General features: G+C 39.8%; 1 protein-coding gene across 5 annotated transcripts in view; it reads right to left on the reverse strand.

Moving 5' to 3' along the window:
* Positions 1-552: 552 nt before the first annotated feature.
* ANP32E (acidic nuclear phosphoprotein 32 family member E) overlaps positions 553-25,078 on the reverse strand; it is a 33,137-nt gene continuing 8,611 nt past the window's right edge. The window contains exons 1-7 of one of the 5 annotated variants that reach the window (XM_014865415.3): positions 14,657-15,150; positions 11,633-11,782; positions 10,787-10,909; positions 9,866-10,031; positions 8,586-8,764; positions 3,827-3,881; positions 553-2,918 (exon numbers count right to left, since the gene is read on the reverse strand). In XM_014865415.3, coding sequence (XP_014720901.1) covers positions 2,848-2,918; positions 3,827-3,881; positions 8,586-8,764; positions 9,866-10,031; positions 10,787-10,909; positions 11,633-11,782; positions 14,657-14,710 — 798 coding nt within the window. In that variant the 5' untranslated portion in view covers positions 14,711-15,150 and the 3' untranslated portion in view covers positions 553-2,847. Of the gene's footprint in view, positions 2,919-3,826; positions 3,882-8,585; positions 8,765-9,865; positions 10,032-10,786; positions 10,910-11,632; positions 11,783-13,458; positions 14,192-14,656; positions 15,151-25,078 lie in introns of those variants that run through there. The other 4 variants (XM_014865414.3, XM_070496847.1, XM_014865416.3 and 1 more) reach the window with 4 other exon arrangements.

Below are 25,078 nucleotides of genomic sequence, written 5' to 3' on the forward strand. Positions count from 1 at the left end.
ATAAAATACATTCCAGAGTTTTCTACAAACAAAACATTTTAAAAATCACTTATCACAGGAAAACCAAAAGAGCAGAAAAAAGCAGTTTGGTTCAGGTTTGATTTACTCAAGGTAAACATGAACAATTATGTATGTTTGTATTTATATTATCTAAGGATTCTGAAGATAAATATTACACAGTATAAATGGAGATTTTGGACTCATTTTAGAAAACTATTGGTGTACAAATGGTTTATAATCACTTTAGTTAACTAGAAACAGTTACCTGAACTGTAGGTAACAAAGTTATTACTTCAAATCAAAATACAAAAAGTACTGGCTCAATTTGCAACTCCAAAAGGAAAATCAAGGGAATTCAAAATTTTTTCTGCTTCTTGGGGAAAAAAGTTAATAAGTTAGATGATGAGTTAAAGTATTAAACTGTAATGCCTCATATCACATCCAAGTGTTTGAATGAGTTCACGTTCAAGCTGTTTCTCGGTTTTTAAAAAGACCTCCAAAGCCCCCAAGGGTGGGGTTCAAAAAGTCAACATCATACACTGAAACTAATCATTAACAACAAATCTTCAATTTATTTGAAGCAATTCGGTTTCAAAAACGTTAAGTTACAGCAGTCACAGAAAAAAACGGAATAGTCAGAAACAATAAAAGAATAAATCAGGAGTACTGCATTTTTTTGTTTGTTTTTAACACTGTCATGGCTTTATTCAAAACACAGTTGCACAAAAGTATTAACTTCAAAGTTTTTTAAGGAGAGTTTTGAGGAATTTAACACACTATGTACATACTGCCATACAAAGAGCATTAAAATAGGACCAAAAACTTCTACAAAATATAAAACCCACCCTTACTTATTTGCATGAAAATACCACCCACAAAGCTAAATAAGTCTTAAAAAGTTATTTGGAGGCTCTAAGTGTTGTTTTCAAAACAAAGAAATCTAATTTTGATTGCACAATAAGATGATTGATAAGAAAGTCAATATATAGATTTAATTTTAAAAATAAGTATTTTATAATCTGGCATACTATGCGATGAGAATTCTCAGGGACTAAAATAGGGCATTTCAATTGTTAAAAAGGAATAAAATGCTAGCTTTTTGGAGATTCCAATCCCCCCGCTAAACTTATCCCCAGAGTTTTATTTCAGTCAGTTGTGCAACTTTGTTAGTTTATCCACAAATAACTTCATAATTTTTACTTTAAAATCCCAAGTCATACATTTTAGACTAAAGAAGCAGTGCTAGACTCAGTAATTCAAATGTGTCCCAGCAGAGAAGTGCAACTCCAATTAATTTGTTGACACTAACTTTAAAAAAATTTACAAATATTCAAAACAAAGGGGAAAAAATTTTAGGTACTTATATTTGAGATTAAAAAGGAACTGCCTCGGACATGGAGCCTCCACAACAGAAAGGGAGCTGTACTTGTCTATTCATAAGATATTTAGTAGCCATATAAGGAAACACACTCGCACTTATCCCAAATATTTTTCTATCTTTAATGGATATCCACTTGAAAACAAATCTTAATTTTAATACTGATTTAGTTTCAAATATTTTTCCAACTGCCCTGTATATCCCAGTTAATGCTCTATCTGGTAATGCTTTAAAACTACAGGAAGAATAATTGAAGGTTCTACTCAGAAAAATTAAAAATACTTTGCAGAGTGGTATCTAAATCATTTGGGAAGCCAACTTAAAAATTTGACTTGAATGTCTCATTAATTATCAACAGATAATTGTTCTGACTTTTGAGGAACACTAATGCTGCTTCCAAAAGCCTCCTCCGATGCTTTTCTTTTTTCATCCTACTAATACAGCCTGTACATCTTGTCAACCAAGAAAGATTTACAGTAAGCAGAGCCTGTTGAATAAAACGATTGATAAGGATATTCGTATCTCAGAAAATACTCAATTTCTTTCACTAAGCTTGTTTAAAACTGAGACAGGTCTGAAAAGGTGGTTGAGGTATGACTGAAGGTTTTCCTGGGTGTCCCTAAGTTTCCCAACTTTTTTTTGAGATAGAGGGAGGGGTGTGAAACAAGAAAGAAGGCGATCATAGAGGACTTGCTGAGAGGAGAACGAAGAATGCACACTTAAAAACAAAACAAACAAAACAAACAACCATTAGCATATCATGATCTTCAGCATGAAGAAAAAAGGGCTCACCTGCATGTCTCTGAACTTAGTGTAAGCAACTTTTCCTTCAAAAGTAGAATCTTAGTCACCTCGCTTAAAAGGTTTCTGCAGCCTTCACCAAAGCCATGAATTATACTGCTGAATAGAACCTTTACTATTCTGCTCCTACTTTCCAAGCTACTCATAGGACAAAAAAGCACCCAAATACCCTTAGCCAAAAAAAAAATTAATTCCCTTCAAACTAAAGATCTCTGAGTTAGCTCTAAAAAAATAACCAACCTACCATTCAAGAAACTATTTTCATTTCATATTCCAGCTGACTGTGATTTCAGTTAATTTATAAATAACTTTAAAACCTTATGAATTAAATGCACCATGCTACGCCTGTGCAAAAGTGATCATGTTTTAATTATGGGCTAAAAATGACTAATACAGTGAGCTTCAATTAGAAAAATTAAGATTCTAAATAAACTGCTAGGGAATTTCACAATGGGTCAAAATGAAAATTTTTCTCTACATACAATATGATCATTAACAGACTAGTAAATCTTATTTGGAATGATAAGGCAAAAATAGTAAAACCACACTTTTCCTATAAAAAGTAACACATTATCTTCTGTAGGGACAGCTATCATACATGAAGAAACAAAGATGTGATCACTCTATTGCACACCCAGGAACATTAGGGAATCTGGTCTTAGAATGATCTAGTCATCTTCTTCCTCTCCATCATCTTCAGCATCTCGTTTCCTCTTTTCCCCTCGAAGACCTTCTTCTTCTGAAAGAACAGTGAAAGGAAAATTGTAAAATACTTAATTTTAACAAATGGATGAATTTAAGTTACAAAGCTTTGAATCTATCTTAGTGAAAAGTTAATGGCATAAGAAAATTATAGGTTAAGTTTCCTCTCTGAATTTCTTTCAATTTCATGTATTGAACAGACTTAATAGACTCAGAAATCCATAAATAATGACAGCTTGCTATGCACCCTTGTGGCCAAATCATGAAGTACAGATCAAGAAAGTAAGGGCTTGATACTAACGGAATTATTATTGAATTTTTATATTTATTTTGAAAGACCTAAGTAAAGAATACCAGAGAGGAAATCTAAAAAGGGCATGATATGGAGTTCAGGTATTCTTCTCTTATAGATAAGGCTTCACCCTCTCCAAAATAAAAGACTGAAAAAATAATAAATTGAGCCCAAGTTTCCATTATCTCTTCATTCTTGTTTTGAAACTAAATGTTAGAAGCTGTTGTTTTTTTTTAATGGAATTAATGAATACCCTTACAGAATTATCCTTTAAAAAAGGTTTTATTGGGGCTGGCCCAGTGGCGCAGCGGTTAAGTTTGGCGACCCGGGGCTCGCCGGTTTGGATCCCAGGTGCAGACATGGCACCGCTTGGCAAAAGCCATGCTGTGGCAGGTATCCCACATATAAAGTAGAGGAAGATGGGCACGGATGTTAGCTGAGGGCCAGTCTTCCTCAGCAAAAAGAGGAGGATTGGCAGTAGTTAGCTCAAGGCTAATCTTCCTCAAAAAAAAAAAAGGCTTTATACCTTTTAAGGCATTCTATATGTTACCAAAATCAGAGACCAGTAATCATTTGAATTATAGACTCATTCTTTAAAGTCCATAAATAACAGCTGTCACTTTAAGAATTGTTTTATGGTTAATGTAACTCACCCTCTTCTTCTTCTTCTTCCCCTTCTTCAACATAGTCATCATCATCTTCTTCATCCTTGAAATTCAAATATTCAGTTTGAGAATAAATAAGCCATGACACAGATTTTTCACTGTTTGATAAAATACATTCCAACATGAGCAAACAAACTATGGTTATTCTGTGTTCTGACAGCCTCTGCCTAAAGTATATAGGTTCTTTTCAAAAACCCAACTAAATCTCATTTCTTTCTGAAAATAAGTTATGTTTTAGAGCAGCACTGTTCAAAAGAACTTTCTGCAACAGTGGAAGTGTTCTATATCTGCGCTGTCCAATACAGTACCCACTAGCCATATGTGGCTACTGAGCATTTGAAATGCCACACGTGCAAATGAGAAACTAAACTTTTCATTTTATTTAATTTAAATAGCCAAATGTGCCCAGTGGCTACTATAATGGACAGGGTAACTTTTTTTTTTTAAAGATTGGCACCTGAGCTAACAACTGTTGCCAATCTTTTTTTTTTTTTCGCTTCTTCTCCCGAAATCCTCCTGGTACACAGTTGTATATTTTTAGTTGTGGGTCCTTCTAGTTGTGGCATGTGGGATGCCACTTCAACATGGGCTGATGAGCAGTGCCATGTCCACGCCCAGGACCCAAACCGGTGAAACCCTGGGCCATGGAAGCGGAGCACGCGAATTTAACGACTTGGCCATGGGGCTGGCCCCAAACAGGGTAACTTTTGACTATTTCAAAGATAGTCTCCTATTTTATAGATTAAAGAAGGAATTACCTGAATCCTACCCCTAACACACTCATATGTGTTGAATAAGTCAATTCCTCTGGACCTCAGTTTTCCAATCAATAAAAGAAAGTATCCATCTAGAAAGATCTGTAAATTCCTTCTACGTCTAAAAATCTGTATGTCAAAATAGCAACTATCAATAAAAATCACAATAAAACTTGATCTACAACTTTCGTGGAATGAGTTGATCTGGATAGTTAAGGTTTAAACACAGCCTTGAAACATCACGACCGTTTTTTTTTACTTTAGCCAATTGGGATACAAATCTCTCAAGTGCACTGCATACTCTTCTACCAGTTTATGTAAACCTAGCAAACCTTTTTGCTGAGCTATCATAGTCACCATTCTGATCGTGAGCATTCTACTAATTAGAATATGCCAATTCCCTCAGAGCCCATTAGTATCAGTAGGATGGTTTTCTCCTTTTTAAAACCCTCGCCTCTACACCGAGTTAGTGTCTCCCTAGTTTTTATGCCTGCTCTTTCGCAGTCAGTTACTATGTCAATTTTAATCTGCCATGGATTCAGAAAATAGATCAACAAGCTTATCAGAGGACTGAATATAAACAAGAAAATAGGTTTAGAATAATAACACTCCCCTACAAAGAAAACGTCTTTTGTTACTTATATTTTGGCTACTCAGAGGCCTGTTAGAATTACAGCCTTGTTCTTGGCTATGTTCCAAATGGTTGAGTTCTACTATATGACTGAAAAAATGGAACCGATCTAGGATCTTCCCTCTAACCCCACAAAAGTTTACTGCTCCTTAAAAACACTTTAACTGGCAAATGTCAAGAACTGCTGGATAGTTAGGGAAAACTTGGACAAACCACCCTTTTCACGGTATCCATAGTCCCATTTGTGTCTAGAAACACTAAACAACCTAATTTTCCAGCATTTAGCTAGAAGCTCCTGAGAAACTAAGCTGCATGACACATATCAGAAATCATTCTTACAGTCAGTTCAAACACCATAAAGCTTTCCATACCAGACCACCACGAAGCCACAAGGGGCAAAAGGAACAGATGGGACAGCAAATAGTACAAAAAAGAACCACACTAAAAATCAAGAGAACCTGCAGCCTTAAACTAAAGAAGGAAAGAAAAGAAAGGAAGAGGAAAGGGGAAAGGAAGGGGGGAGGGAAGAAGAAAGAGAGAGATGAGACATTTTAAACATCTTAAATCTGTAAGGAATGATAAATGAGGATATTTAAATATTTATAAATTTTTAAAAAACACTTGCGATACTAATCACATTTACTCCTTGGTAATTTAGAAAAGCCCAAGTCTAAAAAGCTAATTACTCCTCTGGATTTTGTTTTAAACAAAATATGATTAGATTAATTGATTTGTGTTTTTAAGCCCTCTTTTTTTTTCTTTAAAGATCATCTATTAGATCACCAGAGACTTGTTCCATAAAGACTACTGTCTTTTGTTAATTAGTAGGAAATAAAATGTTTCCTCATTTGTACTATAAATAGTACAAGGACACCACAATTTCCAATTCTTCTAAAGTCCCCATCCCCATTTTTAGTGAAATATACTACACATACATAAAATCCTTCTTTATACATATTAATTCTCACCTCTGAAGAGCAGCTGAAATAGAAACAAGACACAAACAAAAAATAGCTGGTCAAATACCATTTCTGTTTCCCTCTAATTCCTTTTAAATCTCAATAGTCTCTAAGGCTTCTCCTGGCTCTTAGCTTCTAAAAACAAGACTCCCTTTTAACCATCCAAATTATCTCATAATGATTGAAAAGGCCCTTGCTACCCAGGTACTACATTGACTTAATGTTTTATGTATTATCTTAAGAGATTTTTGCGCCATACTTGACTACGTTGTTTTTAGTTAATATTTCCCAATATCCAATGGAACGATAAACATAAACATTTGCAGTTAGCTAAGGGTCATTATTTATTTATTTATTTTAAAGATTGGCACCTGAGCTAACAACTGTTGCTAATCTTTTTTTCTTTTCCTGCTTCTTCTCCCCAAATCCCCCCAGTACATAGCTGTATATTTTAGTCGTGGGTCCTTCTAGTTGTGGCATGTGGGATGCCACCTCAGTGTGGCCTGATGAGCAGTGCCATGTCTGCGCCCAGGACCCGAACCGGCAAAACCCTGGGCAGCCGAAGCAGAGCGTGCAAACTTAACCACTGATCCGTGGAGCTGGCCCCTGAAGGTCATTTTTAAATTACTTAATACTATTTAGACTTAAAGAGGAATTGCTGGCAGAGAAAATAAAAAGCCAAATGCACAATAACATGAGTATTATTTTACTAAATAAATTAGCCATAACTTAGGGGAAAAATATTCAAGCTGTACACTGATGTAAATTGAACAGGTTGCCCTTCTCTATGAATACTTAAAATATTTAAAGTTCTACTGATCGGTGGTTACCAGGAGAAAGGGGGGGTGGGGGAGGGCATTAGGGGTGAAGTGGAGTACCTACAACATGACTAATAATGATGTACAACTGTAATTTCACAAGGTTGTTAACTATCATAATCTTAAAAAAAAAAAAATTTAAAGTTCTATTCTTCATTATTGTATAGCTCCTAACTCACTAAGGCCCCAAACAAGTTTAAGTCCTATTTTTTCCACAGTAGTTCCATATTTACAATGGTACCAGAGGAAAATTATCATTAATCAATGATATTATCTATCTAACCAATGTAAAAGAGGAGAACAAACGAGAATACTAACAATTTCTAGTCAAATAAGAAATGTTACTTTTAATAACAAAAAATTATTTTAAATTACAAATTATGATAACAAAACTCAATAATTTAACATTAGGAGCAAATAACTTATCTAATCTCCAAGGGGCTAAAGATCATTTCTTCAAGTCAACTGCCATCTCCCACGAGCCTACCATGTCCCTGTCACTGTACTCGATGCTGAGATACAAAGATGAATGGCTGTCCCCTTAAGGAGCTCACCGTCTAGTACACAGTGGCCAAGTAAACAAGTTTTTACTAACATATCTATAGGCAACAGAAGCCTGATCCAGGTTCAAAGGTAACAGAGGAAGGGGTGATTGTCTACGAAAAATCACAGAAAGCTTCAATAATGAGGCAATACAGAGTTGAGCTTTTAAAGATAAGGGTTCAAGAGGCATGATTTGGGTGGTGGTTACACAAGTATATGCATATATAAAATTTCATGGACTTGTACATAAAATCAGTGTACTTTACATGCTTTATTGTACTAATGTTTACCTCAGAGAAAAGAAAATAAAGCTCATCAGAGGACATGGGTAGAAAGTCATTTCAAATAGAGGAAACAATGTTACACAGACAGGCAAGAAACAGCCTCATGTGACCCTTAACTCGGCGTTGAGGGAGATGAAGCTAGACAAGGAAGCAGGGGCCCCACAAGACAAGGCCTTGTAAGTCTTGGTGGCAATAGAGAAACATTAAAGGGTTTCTAGCAGGCTGGTTGCTAGGATTGCACTTGCAGGCAGACTCCTCAGGCAAGCACTGCGGAGGATACACGTAAGTGGTGACGCTGTACTCAGAGAGACCATTTAGAAAGCTACTACAAAAGCGTAAGCAAGACATAATAAGGGGAAAGGAAAGTTTTCTTGAGTGCCTACAACTTGCCAGCAAGTAGATACTTTATACAAATTATCTTGTTAAATCCCTAAAACAAACCTATGAGGCTTGTATAATCTGTTTTATAAATGCAGAAACTGAGGCTCAGAAACATCTGTAAAACTTTTCCACCATACCATGCCGCTGAGAGCAGAATGGAGTTGAAAGATACCTGGGAGATAAAATCACTAGGTGTTTATGATTATCTGGATACTGGATGAACTGGGGGGCAGTGGCAAAAAAGACAGGCAGACAGACACATGCACACCCACAAGTTACAAACAACTCTGAGATGTCTACACAACTTACTTTTTATTGTACTTAGTCCTATGCCTAAATAATCAATTTTCAGTGCATGTAAGAAGTGTCTATTCACCTGAATTTCTTCTTTCATCAAGTATGAGAGGCCCACTTCCTCTTCTCCCTCTCCCAATTCTGAGCCTGCTTCATCTTCATCCTCATCCTCATCCTCCTCTTCTTCCTCCTCCTCTTCTTCATACCCTTCAGGTGGACCAGCTTCATCTTCCTCCTCATCTTCATCATCTTCATCTCCATCTTTAAAAATATTTTAAAAGATGAGCAAATGGCTGGGCAAATGGTTCCTGCTAGTATGTCGATCCTTTTTATCCCTGCCCTAATCACTTCAAACTCTTACATCAATGGGTGGAAAATAACTCAGGGTGATTTTTTTTTTTTAACATTTCCCTTTTACAAGATCCATGTTTACTAATTGAGAAATATGGTTTCTAAATATTGAAATTTTTCCAACATATTTTCATCAAAACGTCATATGTACTAAAGTTTATTTTACTACATGGACATTTCAAAACCTGCTTGTCCATCATTCCACAACATTGTTTATCCATCAAATTTCTTTTTATAATGAAAAACTTTTCAACCAATAGTGTCTCATTTCTAACAACAGCTATTTTGTCATCTGATCTGTTAGTCACCTATTTATCCAAAAATGTATGTTCACTACCTAATTCTAGAACAGTTCCATTACTTCCCTCCCCCCGAAAAAACCCATATCCATCGATAGTCACTGACCATTCTCCTCTCCCTCAGCCTTGGCAACCACTAATCTACTTTCTGTCTCTATGAACTTGCCTATTCTGGACATTTCATATAAATGGAGCCACACAATATGTGGCCTTTTGTGGCTTCTTTCACTTAATAGAATGTTTTAAAGGTTCACCCATGCTGTAGCATGTATCAAGTACTTCATTAATTTTCATGGCTGAGTAATATTCCACTGTATGGACAGATCATTTGTTTATCCACTCATCAGTTTAGATAGACACTTGGGTTTTTTCCACTCTGTGGCTATTATGGATAATATTGTGATGAATGTTTCTTTTCTTTAAAAAGAGTACTATTTTAAAAGTTGGCACTTTTACTGGGTGGTCGTTACACAAGTTTATACAGGTAAAAAATTTCATGGAGCTTGATATTGCAATAGTCATTAAATTCCCCAAAGTTATCAGAAATCTGAAAAAAGAAATACAGGACTAGGGCTGTGGGTTTTTAAATTTTTCTTATTTTACTAAACATCTTTTTTTGTTCCTACACCTAAATATCCAGGCCCAATCTAATTTGTATGGCTAGAGTAGAGGTTATAATTGTGATACATTTCTGAGTATTAAGAATGATTACCCTCATCATCCTCCTCTTCTGAGTCTGGTGCTTCATTATCCTCCTGATCAAATCCATCTAAGTATGTGATTTGCTGCAGCAGTTCAAAAATACTTTCTCTATAATCTTCCAGGTTTGTGATCTCACAGTTAAACAAGTCAAGACTTTTCAGATTTTTAAGATTTTGCTGGAAAAGTAAAAAGTTAAAACTTACATTCAAGATTTACAATATCATGTTATTTCTTTTTAATTCATGAACCAGGAAATATACACTTGAAATCAAGAGAGTGATTTTTGGATTTTCAGAATTTTCTAATGAAGGGGTATTATATAAGCACAGCCGATTCTCTTAATGAGGTCCCTGGATGCAAACTCCATGAGAGTAGGAACCTTCTTTTGTTCACTGCTGTATCTCTAGCACCTGGCTTAGTGCCTTACTTACTCTCAATATATTTTGTTAACCAAATCTGTACATAAATAGGCAACAACAATAACATGGTTAGTTTAAATCCACAGTCAAGCTTATTTTCAACAATTTCAACCTCCTCCCACGCTTTTTTAAAAATCAGGGCAACAATTTTCAGAGTTTCACTTCATCTCCTTTTTCCTCACTCATACCAGGAAACAAAGGAGCAAATAATGAAATAACTCAAAAAATAATCAAGAAGGAAGGAAAAGGAGTAGAATTTAAGAAAATACTCAAAATTTTTAAACCAGGTATTCAACTTCTGAAGTTGACAATAAAATAAATTTCTCAGTGATTTAAAAATTTATCTGAATGTTTTATTCCAAAGGAAAAGAAAGCAATAACCATTTAGATCAAAATATAAGAAATACAGAAGTTTCAAAAGAGTGAAACAGAAATTAATAAGACAAAATTCAAGCAAATCTCAGAAAACTCAACCAAAAAAAGCAGGTCCAGAGACAAATTCTTCCACTTACCAGAGCTTCTACTGTACTGAGATCTTTAATTTTGTTTCCACTCAGATTGAGGTAGGTAAGATTTGGACATTTTTCTGCCAGGACTTCCAAGCCTCCAGAAATTATATTATCACTAAGTTCCAACTATATATTCAACATGGGGAGAAAACAAATAGTGAAGGCTTGGGACAGATCAAAGACTTTTTAAATATATCAATTTGAAGACGAAAAACAATTGTCATTCTCTCTGGCTTCACGAGACTGTCACAAGTCATTAATTTCCAAATTCCCACCTACAACTGCCAAATAATATATTAGAACCCCTATATAATGGGCTCCTAACCCAGGTTTGGTTCCAGTTGTGTAATAGCTGAATTTTATGTTTCAGAGAACAACATGTGGTAGATGTTAAATCCAAATTCATGTCATAAAGCAATTTCATTATTAAATTTAAATTTCTAGGGGCCGGCCCCGTGGCCAGGTGGTTGGGTTCCTGTGGTCTACTTCGGCGGCCCAGGGTTTTGCCGGTTCCAATCCTGGGCTCGGACATGGCACTGCTCCTCAAGCCATGCTGAGGCGGCGTCCCACATGCCACAACAAAAAGGACCCACAACTAAAAATATACAACTATGTACCGGGGGGCTTTGGGGAGAAAAAGGAAAAATAAAATCGTAAAAAAAAGAATTTAAATTTCTAAAAGAAATATCAGAACTGATTCAAAAAATCCTACATAAATCTTTTTCTTACCTCTAGAAACTTAGAACCTTCTAATTAAAAGGCAGAAAGATTGTTTCATTTAGCCAAAAATTAGACATAATAGCCCTTGGCATAGAAATCATGATGCTTTCACACCTAATGCCAACTTACCTTTCGAAGTTTATTTAAGCTGGGCAGCCGGGCCAGTGAACTTAGCTCCACATTAGCCATACTCAGAAACTCTAGTTTTTTAAAAGCATCATTCAGACCCTCAATCTCCCCATTGACACACAGGCAATTATCAAGGACTAACTCTGTCACCTGTAAGAGAGAACGTGGATGATTCTTTAGTTTGCAATAAGAGACAATGTGAATGATTCTTTAGTTTGCAATCTATTTAGCAAAAGCCCTGGGTCCTGACACTGGAAATGTGAACATTAAAACCACCAATCTCCTTACAGAGATCCTTTTCATTCTCCTCCAAAACTGAAACACAGTCTCAAGTCATCATTATAAGTTAACATTTTAAATTTAAACTTGGACTAAGAAGTTCAATGCCTGCTTCAAACCACTGACACATAAAAAACAAAACTTCGAAAAAAGTCCCATGTGAAACTTGTTTCTGACCCTGATGAGAAGAACTCTCAACATGAGGGCATATATTCACGCAGTGAGGGGATACCCAGGCTGTTGGGGAAGGACTCGAGTGAGCTGCCCTGAAACAGCAGGGAGATGAAAGGAAACTGTTTTATTCACTTTTTCAGTTTAAATCTCCTTATCTTTGGTTGACAAATGCCACCATAACTCAAAAACACCTTGTTATCCTTTACTTAGAAAGCTCCTTCTGACACCATCCAGCCTCTTCTTGTTATTTGTCCTAATACTGAGGGCAAACAAGATCACCCAGAACAATATATCCTTGACAAAATGTTATTTCTCCCTGCCACTCTGGTAACATTTTTGTGACTTCTCCCCACTCCCGGGAGGGGGGAACTGGACCCTCTGTTAGGTCAGAGTTGTAGAACAAAACTTTCTGGTGTGGGCCTAAATGGACTTACTCTTAAGGAGGAGGCAGGAGACTGGTTCTCCATTCCCAATGCAAAAATACATTTGAGGCATTTTGAGGGCTAAAAATTAGCAACAAGGAATGCCACCTTCTCTATTTGAATATGACTTTGATACATTATTTCAGTGAGCAGAGAAGGCATCATGATCTCCTGTTGAGAGATGAGGAAGCCAGGGCCCAGAGGTTAAGAATGACTTGCCCAGGGTCACATACTTAGTATGTGGCAGAGCTGTACCTCCAGTGCAAGTCTTCTGACTCCTATCTTAGCCGAGTGGAGAAGAGAGGGCCGCTAGGTTTGGTGTCAGAAAACCAGTTCTTCCACTTGAGTAAAGAACTTCATTGCCCTGAGACTCCGTTTGCTAATTTGGATTCCAGAACAATACAATATAATCCACCTTACATGGTTGTCCGAAAGAGAAAAGTAAATAAACACGAAAAGTGCTTTGTAAACCGTAAAGAGCTATAGAAATATAAGAGACCGTTATTACACCACAGGAGAGGAAGGAGAGGCTGCGAAAAGGCAACATCCGGCACTCCCCAAAACTGGCAAAGAAATTACTACGGATACAGTAGGTGAAAGAATGGGGTTGGGGGAGGACACGAATCCACTTTTCCAACCCAAGACATAAAACAGCATTCTAAATGTGTGCTCCTGAGAGACAGCTTTTTAAGTCTGATTTTGCTAGTTTTTTCCTGAAGCCCCTAAAGCGTAGGCCCTAGAAAGCTTCAAGGTCTCTCTGGGATGACAGCAGCGACTGTTTCCTGCTCCCTGCCAATATCAGAAAAACAGAGACTTTTCTTAAAAGTACACAAAGATCTTGGGTTCCCATTCCGCACGCCGCCGCAGCCCACCAGACAGCCCCCACTCATCCCCGGTGCTGGTTTGCCCAGCACCACCTCCACCTCTGATGAAAAAAATTATATCCCTTACATTCCAAATTCTAGGGTTCTTTTCAGAGGCCGCAATTAGCACGGCTCTCGACGCCTTCCTCTGCTTCCAGAAGCGCGAGGCTCCTCGCTGGCCGTGGGCCCCGCTCTCGCGACCTGCCGCCCCGACCGACGGGAAACCCCCACGGGGCGGGGACTCCCCAGGGAAAAGGGGTCGCCCGCCAGCCCGCGTCCCCCTAGCGCCCCCGCCCGGGGCGGGCAGGGCTGGGCGAGGCCGAGGAGGCGCCTTCGAAAAGGAGGCGGAAATACCTCCCGCCCGACCCCCGAAAGTTGACCGCGACCCCGCCTCACGTCGCCCCTCCCCAGCCCGTCTCTTTAACCGAGGCGGCGGCCGCGAGCGCGCATCATTTCGTCTCGCCGAACCCATCTTGAAAGAGCCGAACTACTACGACCCGTTTGTTGAGTTTCGTGAAACCGTCTCCGGGGCTCAAATTCGGAGTTGCGGCCGCCACGACACGACACGCCGAATTTCACTGCACCGCGGGGGACGAAGGAGATCATGCCTCGCGTCCCCCTCCCCACCTCTGGTCACTGCTACGAGTCCCAAAACTTAGCCCCGGCAGGAGAGCCGGCCGCTGACCCAGATTCCGCCCGGCGGCGGTCGGCGCGCGCGGCGTCCCGGGGGAGTGGGCGCCGCCGGCAGCGGGCGGTCCGCGGACTCCGCGAGCGACCCCAGCCCGCGGCCGGCGCGACGTCGTGGGACGCCCAGGGGCCTCGAGGCCGGGGGCGCCTCCCCCCAAATGAAAGAGTTGGCAGCACTGCAGAAAAGTTGGACTAACTTCTCAGGCGACGACGGCTGCGGCAGGGGCGCGTGGGAGTGGGGGGTCGCGCCCACGCCGCAGGGCCCCAGGAGGAGGAACTCTGGGGGCGAAGCGGCGGCGCGGGCCCCGTCATCCCGCTTCCCACCCCCACGAGGCCAGGATGCCTGACTCGAAGAGAGGCGAAAGGGGCTAAGCTTACCCCATGCACACACAAAAACGCCCCTAGAAACTTAAAGCCTTCGCCATTTTAAGTAAAAGATTTTAATGCTTTAAAACTTAAAATTAAATATTTCCCCCCAACCCTAACCCCAAGTGAGGCTTAATTCTTTATCCCTCCCCACACACCCACCCGGACCCCCAGAAACCCGATCCTCCGAATACAGGGCTGATGGGGAAGGGGAGGGGGCTGAGTCATCTCACCTCCTCCGGGGCTCTGTTCCTTAACTCCAGGTTAATCCTCTTCTTCATCTCCATGTCCTCCTCCTGCTCTTCTGCTACTACTCTCCTCCCTTACCCTTTCCTGCCTTTCCCACTACCCCAACCCTAAAATTTTTAAAAGATTTGGAAATGAATGAAAAGAAACGCAAATATAAACGCCCACCACCACCAGATAGATGTGGGGGGAAAAGAAGAGAATAGCAAATGGAGTCCAAGGAGTTGGGACTCTAACTCGGCTGCCCCCACCTCCTTGTCCACACACTCGCGCGCGCACTCACACGCGCACACACACACGCACACACATACACACACCCGCAGTTCCTTCCCCTTCAATGGCTGCTCAGAGACTGAGCCTCCATGACACGGCACCGCCAACCCCCTGGCCTACACTCCACCCACCTCCCGTGTGTATTGGTTGATTCTCCAGCATCACACGATTCCATTGGACTGCGTAAAAGTCTATCCGTCCTCAGGGCGGACCTGAACCAGAAACACTGTGTCTATTGGCTACGACCAAGCGCGCAGTTAACTCCGATAGGTCCAGGAGGGTGTTCGTCCCGGGGAAATGATTTTGAATCCCAGTAGCCCCCTCCTTTTCTTTGTGTGGTTGGCGCGCTTTCCCTAGGCGCTCGGACGATTTTGATGCCTGTTGGGTTTGTTTTTTTGTTTTTTCTGTTTTTAGTCAAACGGGAGGGAGAAAACATCCTTCTTACGTGCCCAAGTTGCGAGATTGATAATTCAGCACTCGGCACGCACAGGCTCTTGGCCATTTTAAAGCGCAGATCCTGCTTTGCAGCCAACGTGCACAGCAACGTGCACCTCACATAAAAAGCATGCCTTCGTGGCACTGTCCTGCCGGGATCAGGCTTCTGTTGCAGAACCAAGCTGGGATAAAGATGTATGTTAACTTCCACCATGAAGGACTGAACGATTTTTAAAGCAGTTGGGTGAAGTATGTAGATTAGGCACCTTTAAATAAAACTACCCTGGAGGACTTGTTAGTGAGGTAATTGTTACTGTAATAAACACTAAGACTTTGGAGGAAAAACAATGCTGGCCTAATGAAAATCAAACATCAGTTTGCATAAAAACGGTACTGCGATGCCTCTCCTTTCTAATTTCCCTTTCGTTGGTTTCCATGGAAAGCCATAGGTAAAATGCGCTTTTCAAAGTCTGTCAGTGTGAGATATAAAAGAGCGGGATAAGAATACTTTTTTAAGTTGTGGCTTGAAAGTCTAACTTTTGTTAGTTCTTGCTTAAATTCTGTCCTTTTCATTCCCTTACACCATTCTCAGGATAAATACCCAAAGAAATTCCAGATGATTTGGGGAAGGAAGTGGGTGAATTAGTCCAGCCCCTCTCAGAGCTGTTTGCTATTTTTTCAGTTTCTCAGGTTAGAGACCTTAGGGTTTCGGAAGAGACCCCTCCCACCTCCTCCACCATTTCCCCCTCCCCCTACACAGAGACACACAGCTCCTCAAATAGGTTTACATTTAAAAGGTAAATATTTAGTATTTGGCATGTTAAATACTTTAAAGGAAAACAGAATAGTAATTGTCTTCCCCTTGCTAAGTGTTTCCTTTGAATTCTCAAAAAGGAAATTTTTTGAAAATGAAAACAGAAGGGGAGAGGGAGAGCTTTTGGTATAAAATGACATGGGGGGGCAATTTGGAGTTCGTTGAGTTTGTTTGTTTGTTGTTTGTTTTAATACAGACTGAAAAAACCAGGATGATATGAAAACTGAACCAAAATGGATTGAGGAACAGTTCAAGGAAGAATTAAAAAACAAGGCTAGGAAAAAAAAGGGCCAAAAAGAAACCTGAAAGCACATTTTAGCTCCAGCTTGGGAAGAAGAAGTCCTGTGTTCTGATCCCACCAGCCACGGCAGGGGCTGGAACTCTGGAATGGAATCCCAGAGAGAGCTCAAAGGGAGGAGATTCCTATTAGGAACCATCTACATACGGGTGATAGTTGAGGACATGAGGAAAAAATAAGATGTCCACAGAGAATATATCTAATAAGAACTATCAGGCAAAGGAGATCAAAACATGGTTGAGGGGGAAAAGGGGAGAGAGGGATTATCTACCAAAGTAGTCAAAGAAACTGAGGAGCGCAGAAAAGAAGGAGGCGAATTTGGAAAAAATGTAGGAAACCAAAGAGTTTCAAAGAAGAGATGATTATTGGGGTTAAAAGGCAGGGCTTTTGTATTGGAACACATTAGACAGAATGGGAGAGTATGCTGGAAATAATGACTGTGAGAAAAGGCCATGAATTCATTTTACCATTGGATAGTAGCTTCAGAAAGTACACCACAGTAAGCTTAGACAGGGATCTGCTAAAGAGGGCCTTCTCCCCATACCCACTGTCCCCACCTTCATATCACCTCTCATCTGGGTTACCTCAGTACCTTGAACCTTACCTCTTTCCAGTCTTAATCAAGAAGCCAGGGTAAATAATATGCTGGGGGAGGAAAGATTCTCCATAGGGCTGGTGCACGGAAAGAAAAGTGCCTGGGAATAGGCTGGATGAAGATTACCCAGCTAGTAGATGGGTGTATGGACCTAAATGAAGGGTGAAAAAATGAAATATAGCCAGGAGAAAAGTCAAACTCATGAACTTAGGACATGTTTTAAGCTGAAGTAATAAGGCAGGGTTTACATGGCAGAATGAAGAGTGAGGTTAAGTAATTAGGAGGGGGATGAAAGCAAAGGAGCAAGGAGTGGAATGAATGAGTGGTGGTTCAGAACACTACTTTAATCCACCAATGAGAAGTATGCATCAGGATCTTATTTAACTCAACAAGTCCTTAACGTTCAAAAACTAAACTCATCTTCTGCTGCTGAGTATCTTCTGTTGCCCCTCCAGATCGACTCTTCACCCTTCTCCACCCTGCTCTGTGACTCAAAACCCACAGAGTCCTATGACTTCCTGGGTTAGGTACGTGGGAGAGGGGTATCGGCAGGAGATCGGAAGTCTGGAGGATAATGAAGTTGGAGTATTTATTCCCCAACTTCCTCAGTGCCAGGTCATTACAAAAGGGCCCAGTCCCTCCAGTGACAGCCACAGAGCCTGTCAGGGCTGTGGTGAACACTGCGCTGCACCTCCGAGAAATTCCCTCAGGAATGAAGGACATATTCCCCCTAGTGCTGGGAGTACCGCTGGGAGATGACCTTCAGGGGTCAGCCCTTGTAGGGGATTAGCTCTGCTGAAGAAAATTGCCTTGCCCAGGGTTATCTATACCTCCTTCTGGGGGCAGCCCACATCCCATGAGTGACCACCGCAGAGGTATAAAGGCCCAGCCAGCCCTTTTGCCTGACTTAGGCAAACTCTGATGGATCATTCATCCCAGCTCCAGGGCACCCCCAGTAAGTCAGCTGAGGCCTTTGTTAGGACTGCACTGCCATTCAGTTTCTCCCACGGCTTAATCCTGCTTCCTTCTCCTCCCTTCCACAGATATTGGTCCCAATATCATTCCCCAATATACGTCCTGACTGCTATTTCCATCTCCCAATCTACTTCCTTGGGAACCCAAATTATGACAGTGGCCCTCTCCAAATACCTACCCTCTCAGGAGGCCCAAACTAACCTATAGGAAAAATTATATGGAGAAGCCTTGAGCCTAGATGAAGAGAGTGAGAGGTACCCACGGAGTCCCCAGCCTCTCCAGCCCCCAACTCCAGCTCCAGCCACTGTCTGATTGCAACCACATAAATCCTGAGCCAGAACCACCCAGCTGAGCCCTTCCCAAATTCCTGTCCCACAGAAACCATGAAAGATAATAAAATCGTCATTATTATTTTAAGCCTCTAAACTGGGAGTTGTTATGCAGCAATAGTAACTGGAATATCTCCCTGCTACACATTTTTCTGCTCGTCTCACTAGTGCCCTTTTGCTCTGTACAGGTGATAGTCATTCTGCTTTTTTTGGTTTTGCTTATGCTGTTCTACCTGAACCAAAATGATTTTACCTCCTCTGAATTCTGAGGACTTATTAAATGTTCTATTTATTCAGCATTTATCCTACGCTGCCTCACAAAATCTCATATATGTTTTTTGAATTCTGGTTTGCCCATCCAGATTGGAAAATCCTAGAGAAAAACCAAGTCAGTAACTTGGCTTTCTCTGGCATCACTCACAGGACTTGGCACAGCGCTGAGCACACGGTGGGTACTCAAGACATGTTTAGTATTGATTAGGTCTCAAATAATTCTCAGGTGGTAGTTTAAATTCATACTTCCACTAGGAAATATGGAGTGTGGTTGATGCCTTCTTGGGGAACAGGTGATGGAGTATGAGTGAAAGATAACTGCAAACTTCTCTTCCTCTTAACTTGTTACCTTTTCCTTTTCCAAACTAGTTAATTTGCAGTCACAAGATAAAACTAAGCTAGTGCAATTAATGCCAGTGTATGTCCTCTAGAATTCAGACTGATTTAGAACTACCAGAAATCATTCCTACCCATGCCTCTGAGAAATCCCATCTCAGAAAACCATCCAACAAGGCCACTACCGCTCCCCTTAACAACAGCATAGATGCTCAATACTCAGAGAACACCAATAATTCTATATGCCCATTGTGCTAATATCCAGTGGGAACCTTCCAGGTCGGCACTCTTCAAGGCAGGGTAAGTTGTTATATTTGTATAGGGCCTTATATCTATCTAAAGTTTCCAAAGGAAAACAGTGAAGCCTATTGAGGTTAAGTAGTAGGGTAAATTGTCTCCAAAGATGGCCACCAACAATTTCTCCCATGTCGGTGCACACATGGCACTCCTCCCATCAGTATGTCCCCTCCCCTTGAATCTAGGCTAGCCTTGTGATTTGCTTTCACCAATAAAATGTAGTGGAAATAACACTGTGCCAGTTCCGGGTCTAGCCCTTAAGGGGCCTGGCACTTTCTGTTTGTGTTCTCCAGAGAGCCAGTTCTCAAATAAAGAAGTCCAAATACCCTGCTGGAGAGATAGGCCATGTATAGAGAGAGGCCATAGAGGATGAAAGACTATGAAGGGAGAGAGAGACCAGACATCACCTAGCTGTCGCAGCCACCCTATTGGAGGCCCCAGCCATGTGAGTGAAGCCATCTTGGATCCTCCAGCCCTCGTCAAGCTGCCCCAGCCAACACCATGTGGAGCAGAGATGAGCCATTCCACCGTGCCCTGTCCAAATTTCAGAATCTTGAGTAAATAAAGCATGGTTGTTATTTTAAACTACTCAGTTTTGAGGTGATTTGTTAGCAATGAATAACTAAACAATAGCAATAGAAGACTAAAATAAGGGTATACCAAAGGTCCTATGATCAGTAATTTGTAACGTTGAATCTCAAACCCAGTTCCTCTGATCAAAGTTCAAATCTTTTTCCAAAGGTGACCATTATAATTCTGTTTAATTCATGGATGCACAAAATGTTCTGCTTCCTAAAATATCATTCCCTACTGATGCCCAAAATGCCACAAATAGACATTCGATATTATGACCCCTGTTGAGATACAAAAACCCCAGGATAACTAATAAGTAAACTTGATTATTCTATTAAACCTTAGTTGAAGATATTTATCAGATTTTTTTTTGAGAAAAGGTTTGGATTGGCACCATGAATACTATAAAATGATTGAACTACCCTGCGTTTTCCAGGTTTTTTCCAATCCCATTCTCTCTTTAATTTGGGATCCTTTTCTCTGTAGGGATGGTCAGTAAGTGGTGAAGAGGAAAGCATGCATACTGTTACAGTAAACTTTTGATTATTGCTATGTGAATACCAAATTCTGTGGAATATTTACAAAAATTTAAAATTCTATGTTGAGATTTTCCAACTTGAGTCAACTCTTTATAAGCTAATGGAATGTAAACTAGTTTTAACATTAGTCAAAGTCAAACAAAATTAAAAGAGTGAGTCTTCTACAAATAAATCCAAATTGCAATATCAATTAGGAATGACTTAGAGATTTTGCCCTCTAAGAATTATTGCATTTCTACATTTCTCCAGTAGCAGAAATAACAAATACTTGCCTTAAAAGAAATTTGTAACCTTGATAACAAGGTTACTTAAAATAACTTGAAACTTCTGGTTAAATGTGAATTTAATATACATATTTCCATTTCTTTTCAAACCTTACTAAAATGACTTTTTTTTTTAAAGATTGGCACCTGAGCTGACATCTGTTGCCAATCTTCTTTTTTTCTTTCTTTTCTTCTTCTCCACAAAGCACCCCAGTACACAGTTGCGTATTCTAGTTGCAGATCCTTTTGGTTGTGCTATGTGGGACACCACCTCAGCATGGCTTGATGAGCAGTGCCATGTCTGCGCCCAGGATCTGAACTGGTGAAACCCTGGGCTGCTGAGGCAGAGCATGCGAACTTAACCACTCAGCCATGGGGCCAGCCCCCTAAAATGACTTTGAAAGAATAAGACCTGAACACAAATTTGTAACTCTGTATGATGATGGATGTTAACTAGACGTATTATGGTCGGCATTTCACAATATATACAGATATACAATCATTATGTTGTACATCTAAAACTAATATAATGTTATATGTCAATTATATCTCAATAAGAAAATCTTTAAAAGACCAAACCCAATTAGGCCTGAAACAATAAGTCTTCTAGAAGAGAATATCGGCAGCACACTCTTTGACATCAGCTTCAAAAGAATCTTTTCGGACACCATAACCCCTCACATGAGGGAAACAATAGAAAGAATAAACAAACGGGACTTCATCAGACTAAAGAGCTTCTTCAAGGCAAGGGAAAACAGGATTGAAACAAAAAAACAGCCAAGTGGGAAAACATATTCACAAGTTATTTATCCAACAAAGGGTTAATCTCTATAATATACAAAGAACTCACAGAACTCAACAATAAAAAAATCAAATAACCCAATTACAAAATGGGCAGGGGACATGAACAGACATTTCTCCAAAGAAGATATACAGATGGCCAATAGACACACGAAAAGGTGCTCATCATCACTAATCATCAGGGAAATGCAGATCAAAACTACACTAAGATATCACCTTACACCTGTTAGAATGGCAAAAATGTCCAAAACAAAGAGTGACAAATGTTGGAGAGTCTGTGGAGAAAAGGGAACCCTCATACACTGTTGGTGGGAATGCAAACTGGTGCAGCCACTATGGAAAACAGTATGGAGATTCCTCAAAAAGTTAAGAATAGAAATACCTTATGACCCAGCCATCCCACTACTGGGTATATATCCTAAGAACCTGAAATCAGCAATTTCAGAAGCTCCATGCACCCCTATCTTCATTGCAGCATTATTCACAATAGCCAAGTCATGGAACCAACCTAAGTGCCCAGCAACTGATGATTGGATAAAGAAGTTGTGGTATATATATACAATGGAATACTACTCAGCCATAAAAAAGGACAAAGTTGTCCCATTCGCAACAACATGGATAGACCTTGAGAGTATCATGTTGAGTGAAATAAGCCAGACAGAGAAAGATGAACTCTGTATGACTCCACTCATAGGTGGTAGTTAACATATGGACAAAGAGAACTGATCGGTGGTTGCCAGGGGAAAGGGGGGTGGGAGGAGGGCACTAGGGGTCAAGTGGTGTACCTACAACATGACTAATAATAATGTACAACTGTAATTTCACAAGGATGTTAACTTTTATAACCTTAATAAAAAAAAAAAAAAAAAAGACCAAACCCAAAAGGACAAAGAGATTGAGCAAAGAGAAGACAGCTGATGAGAGAGCTCAATGAAATTTTGGAATCTATAAAGCTGATGAACCATGTAGTTCAGAAATGCTTCTTCCTTACTTCTGACGTTTTCCTTCTTGTGAAAAGAGCTCAATCAGTGTAACTGGGCCTCTCTCAGCCCTTTCTTCATCCACCCTAAGTGGAGTGTTCCACTCTGCTCCATCCCCCTTGCTCTTGGGAGAGGGAGCCTGTTCATCAGAACACATATTCTACTGTGCTCCTCCACATTGAAGTCTGCCCCAAGCCAGGCTGCCTGATTCTAGGGTACAGTGAGCAGGCCCACTGACGCTTACACTAAGCTGCATCCTCCAATCTGGCCTGTAACAGTAATAAAGGTGACACGTTTACCTTCACATTTACTTTGTGCTTTCTTTCTCAACTTGTTCAGAACCCTTGAACAAAGAAGGAATGCCAGTATTGGGATCCCCTTCAGAGATCCCAATAGACTAGAGGTAATTGTCTTAGCAGAGAGGAGAAAGTTGAAACCTAACTGCCTGCAGGAGATAGACAAATTGATTTACGTTGTAGAACCCCACAAAGATTCTGAATTTGGAAGTACTAAAAACCCTTGAAGATGAGAGTGAGGGTAGGGCTAAAACAGAAGAATTGATTGAAGGTCATATTAAAAGCAGCTAAATTCCTTCTCAACTCTGACCCACAGAAGTCAAAATAAAGTACTCTAAACTCGGAGGCACCAGGCATAACTAAGGCCAGGTTAGATGCAATGAAAACTGGCAGAAGAAGTGAAAATCTGTATTTCAAACAGTGAGAGAATTCTCCTCGACAAACCAACCTCTTTCTCTCCTCCATTCATCTTACAATTGCGTGTACCTTCCAGTAAAAAGTTAAAAGTTTCCTTTCTGGAGAAACTGACCAGCCTAAGAGACAAGTCCAGAGATACTGACAAAACGGTAGCAAATGCCCAGATACCAGTTCCATCCCCTCACCATGAGTCGACCAGTCAACAAGCTTTCATATGTGATTGCACACACCTTTTAAGTGCCTCACTCTTAAATGTGAATGGAGAGGTAATGATCACCAAATATTTTAGAAAGGCCTTTCACATAAAAGAAGAGACCAAAAATAAACAAACTGAAAAAAATGACTCAGAGGAAAAAGAGACAGGACAGGCAGCAGAAGAAAACAGTCTTTAAAAGAAAGACTAAGTTAATATCATAAAAGATAATGTATCACGATAATAATGCTATAAAAAGAACATTCATAGAAGAGCTTATGAAAATGAAAAATATGAATGCAGATCTTAACAATTCAATAGAATAGGTGACAGATAAAGTTGAGGAAATTTCTCTGAAAGGAGAACAAAAAGCAAAGAGATGGAAAATAGAAGACAAAAGTTAAGGATATTAGATCAGTCTAGAAGATTCAACATACAATTAACAGGAGTTTCAGAGAAAGAGAACATATAAAACAAAATTATCAAAGAAATAAATATGAGAAAATGTTCCAGAGCTGAAGGATATAAGCTTTTAGAAAAATGAGTTCACTGAGTGCCCTTCCAAGAAACAAAAAAAGACCTATACCAAGATACATTATCATGAAACAATAGAACATCTAGGATAAAGGAAATATACTAAAAAGCTTCCAGAGAGAGGAGAAGCCAGTCCTTAGACCTAGAGGATGGAGGGCTCCAAGAGGAAAAGTCCTTTACAAATGTTATGACAGATTACCGTCATGTTCGAACATAGTAAGAGAGGAGTCACATTTTCAACAGCGAGTTTAGAGATGAATAAGCAACTAGAAAACTAAAGCAAAAGGAGGAAAAAAGCCATTATCAATACAAGGGAAATTAAATTGTTTAAGAGGGGCCGGCCCCCGGGGCTGAGTGGTTAAAGTTCCACGCGCTTTGCTTCAGCAGCCTGAGTTCATGGGGTTCGGATTTCAGGCGTGGACCCACTGCACTGGTCAGCCATGCTGTGGAGGCATCCCACATAGAAACTAGAGTAAGATTGGCACGGATGTTAGCTCAGGGCTAATCTTCCTCAAGTAAAAAAACACGCAGATTAGCAACGGATGTTAGCTTAAGGTGAATCTTCCTCACCAAAAAAAAAAAAAAAAAAAAGGTTGTAAAAGAAAGGGAATATCATAATTCACTCCTTGGCTTAGCTGTGAGTAAATATTGATGACAATTTAAATGCTAAATGCTGATTTAACTAAAATGTGATATAATAACTATATCAGGAAGATAAGGTAGAAACGTGTTGGGAAGCGAGTCTTGTGTAAAAGAGGTAAATGCTCATCTTTCATAGTTGGAAGTTTATAGATAATAATATCTAAAATCGAAAAATGAAGAAATAGCGGTGTAAACGTGTTTTTGGAAATTTGGAGTTACAGATTGGAAATTTGGAGTAATAGACTACAAAAAAGTTAAAAAGTTGCAGTGATTATCTCTAGGAAGTAGGAATTGGATGTGCAGAGACTAGAGTGTTTAATTATGACATTTATTGATCTGTTTGACTTTTTAAACTATGTACCTGTACTACTTTGATAAAAATAAAAACTAAAAAAAATATGAGGTAGCTAACAATTGACTTGTGGACCTTCTACAAATACAACAAAACATATTGAATGGGCCAGCTACCTTTAAACCAATGTCTGCTTTTCTTATTCCCTGGTAAAAGATAAGAATATAGGTATAGGGGCTGGCCCAATGGCACAG

Source organism: Equus asinus, chromosome 25 (assembly GCF_041296235.1).
Source record: "Equus asinus isolate D_3611 breed Donkey chromosome 25, EquAss-T2T_v2, whole genome shotgun sequence".
NCBI lineage: Eukaryota > Metazoa > Chordata > Mammalia > Perissodactyla > Equidae > Equus > Equus asinus.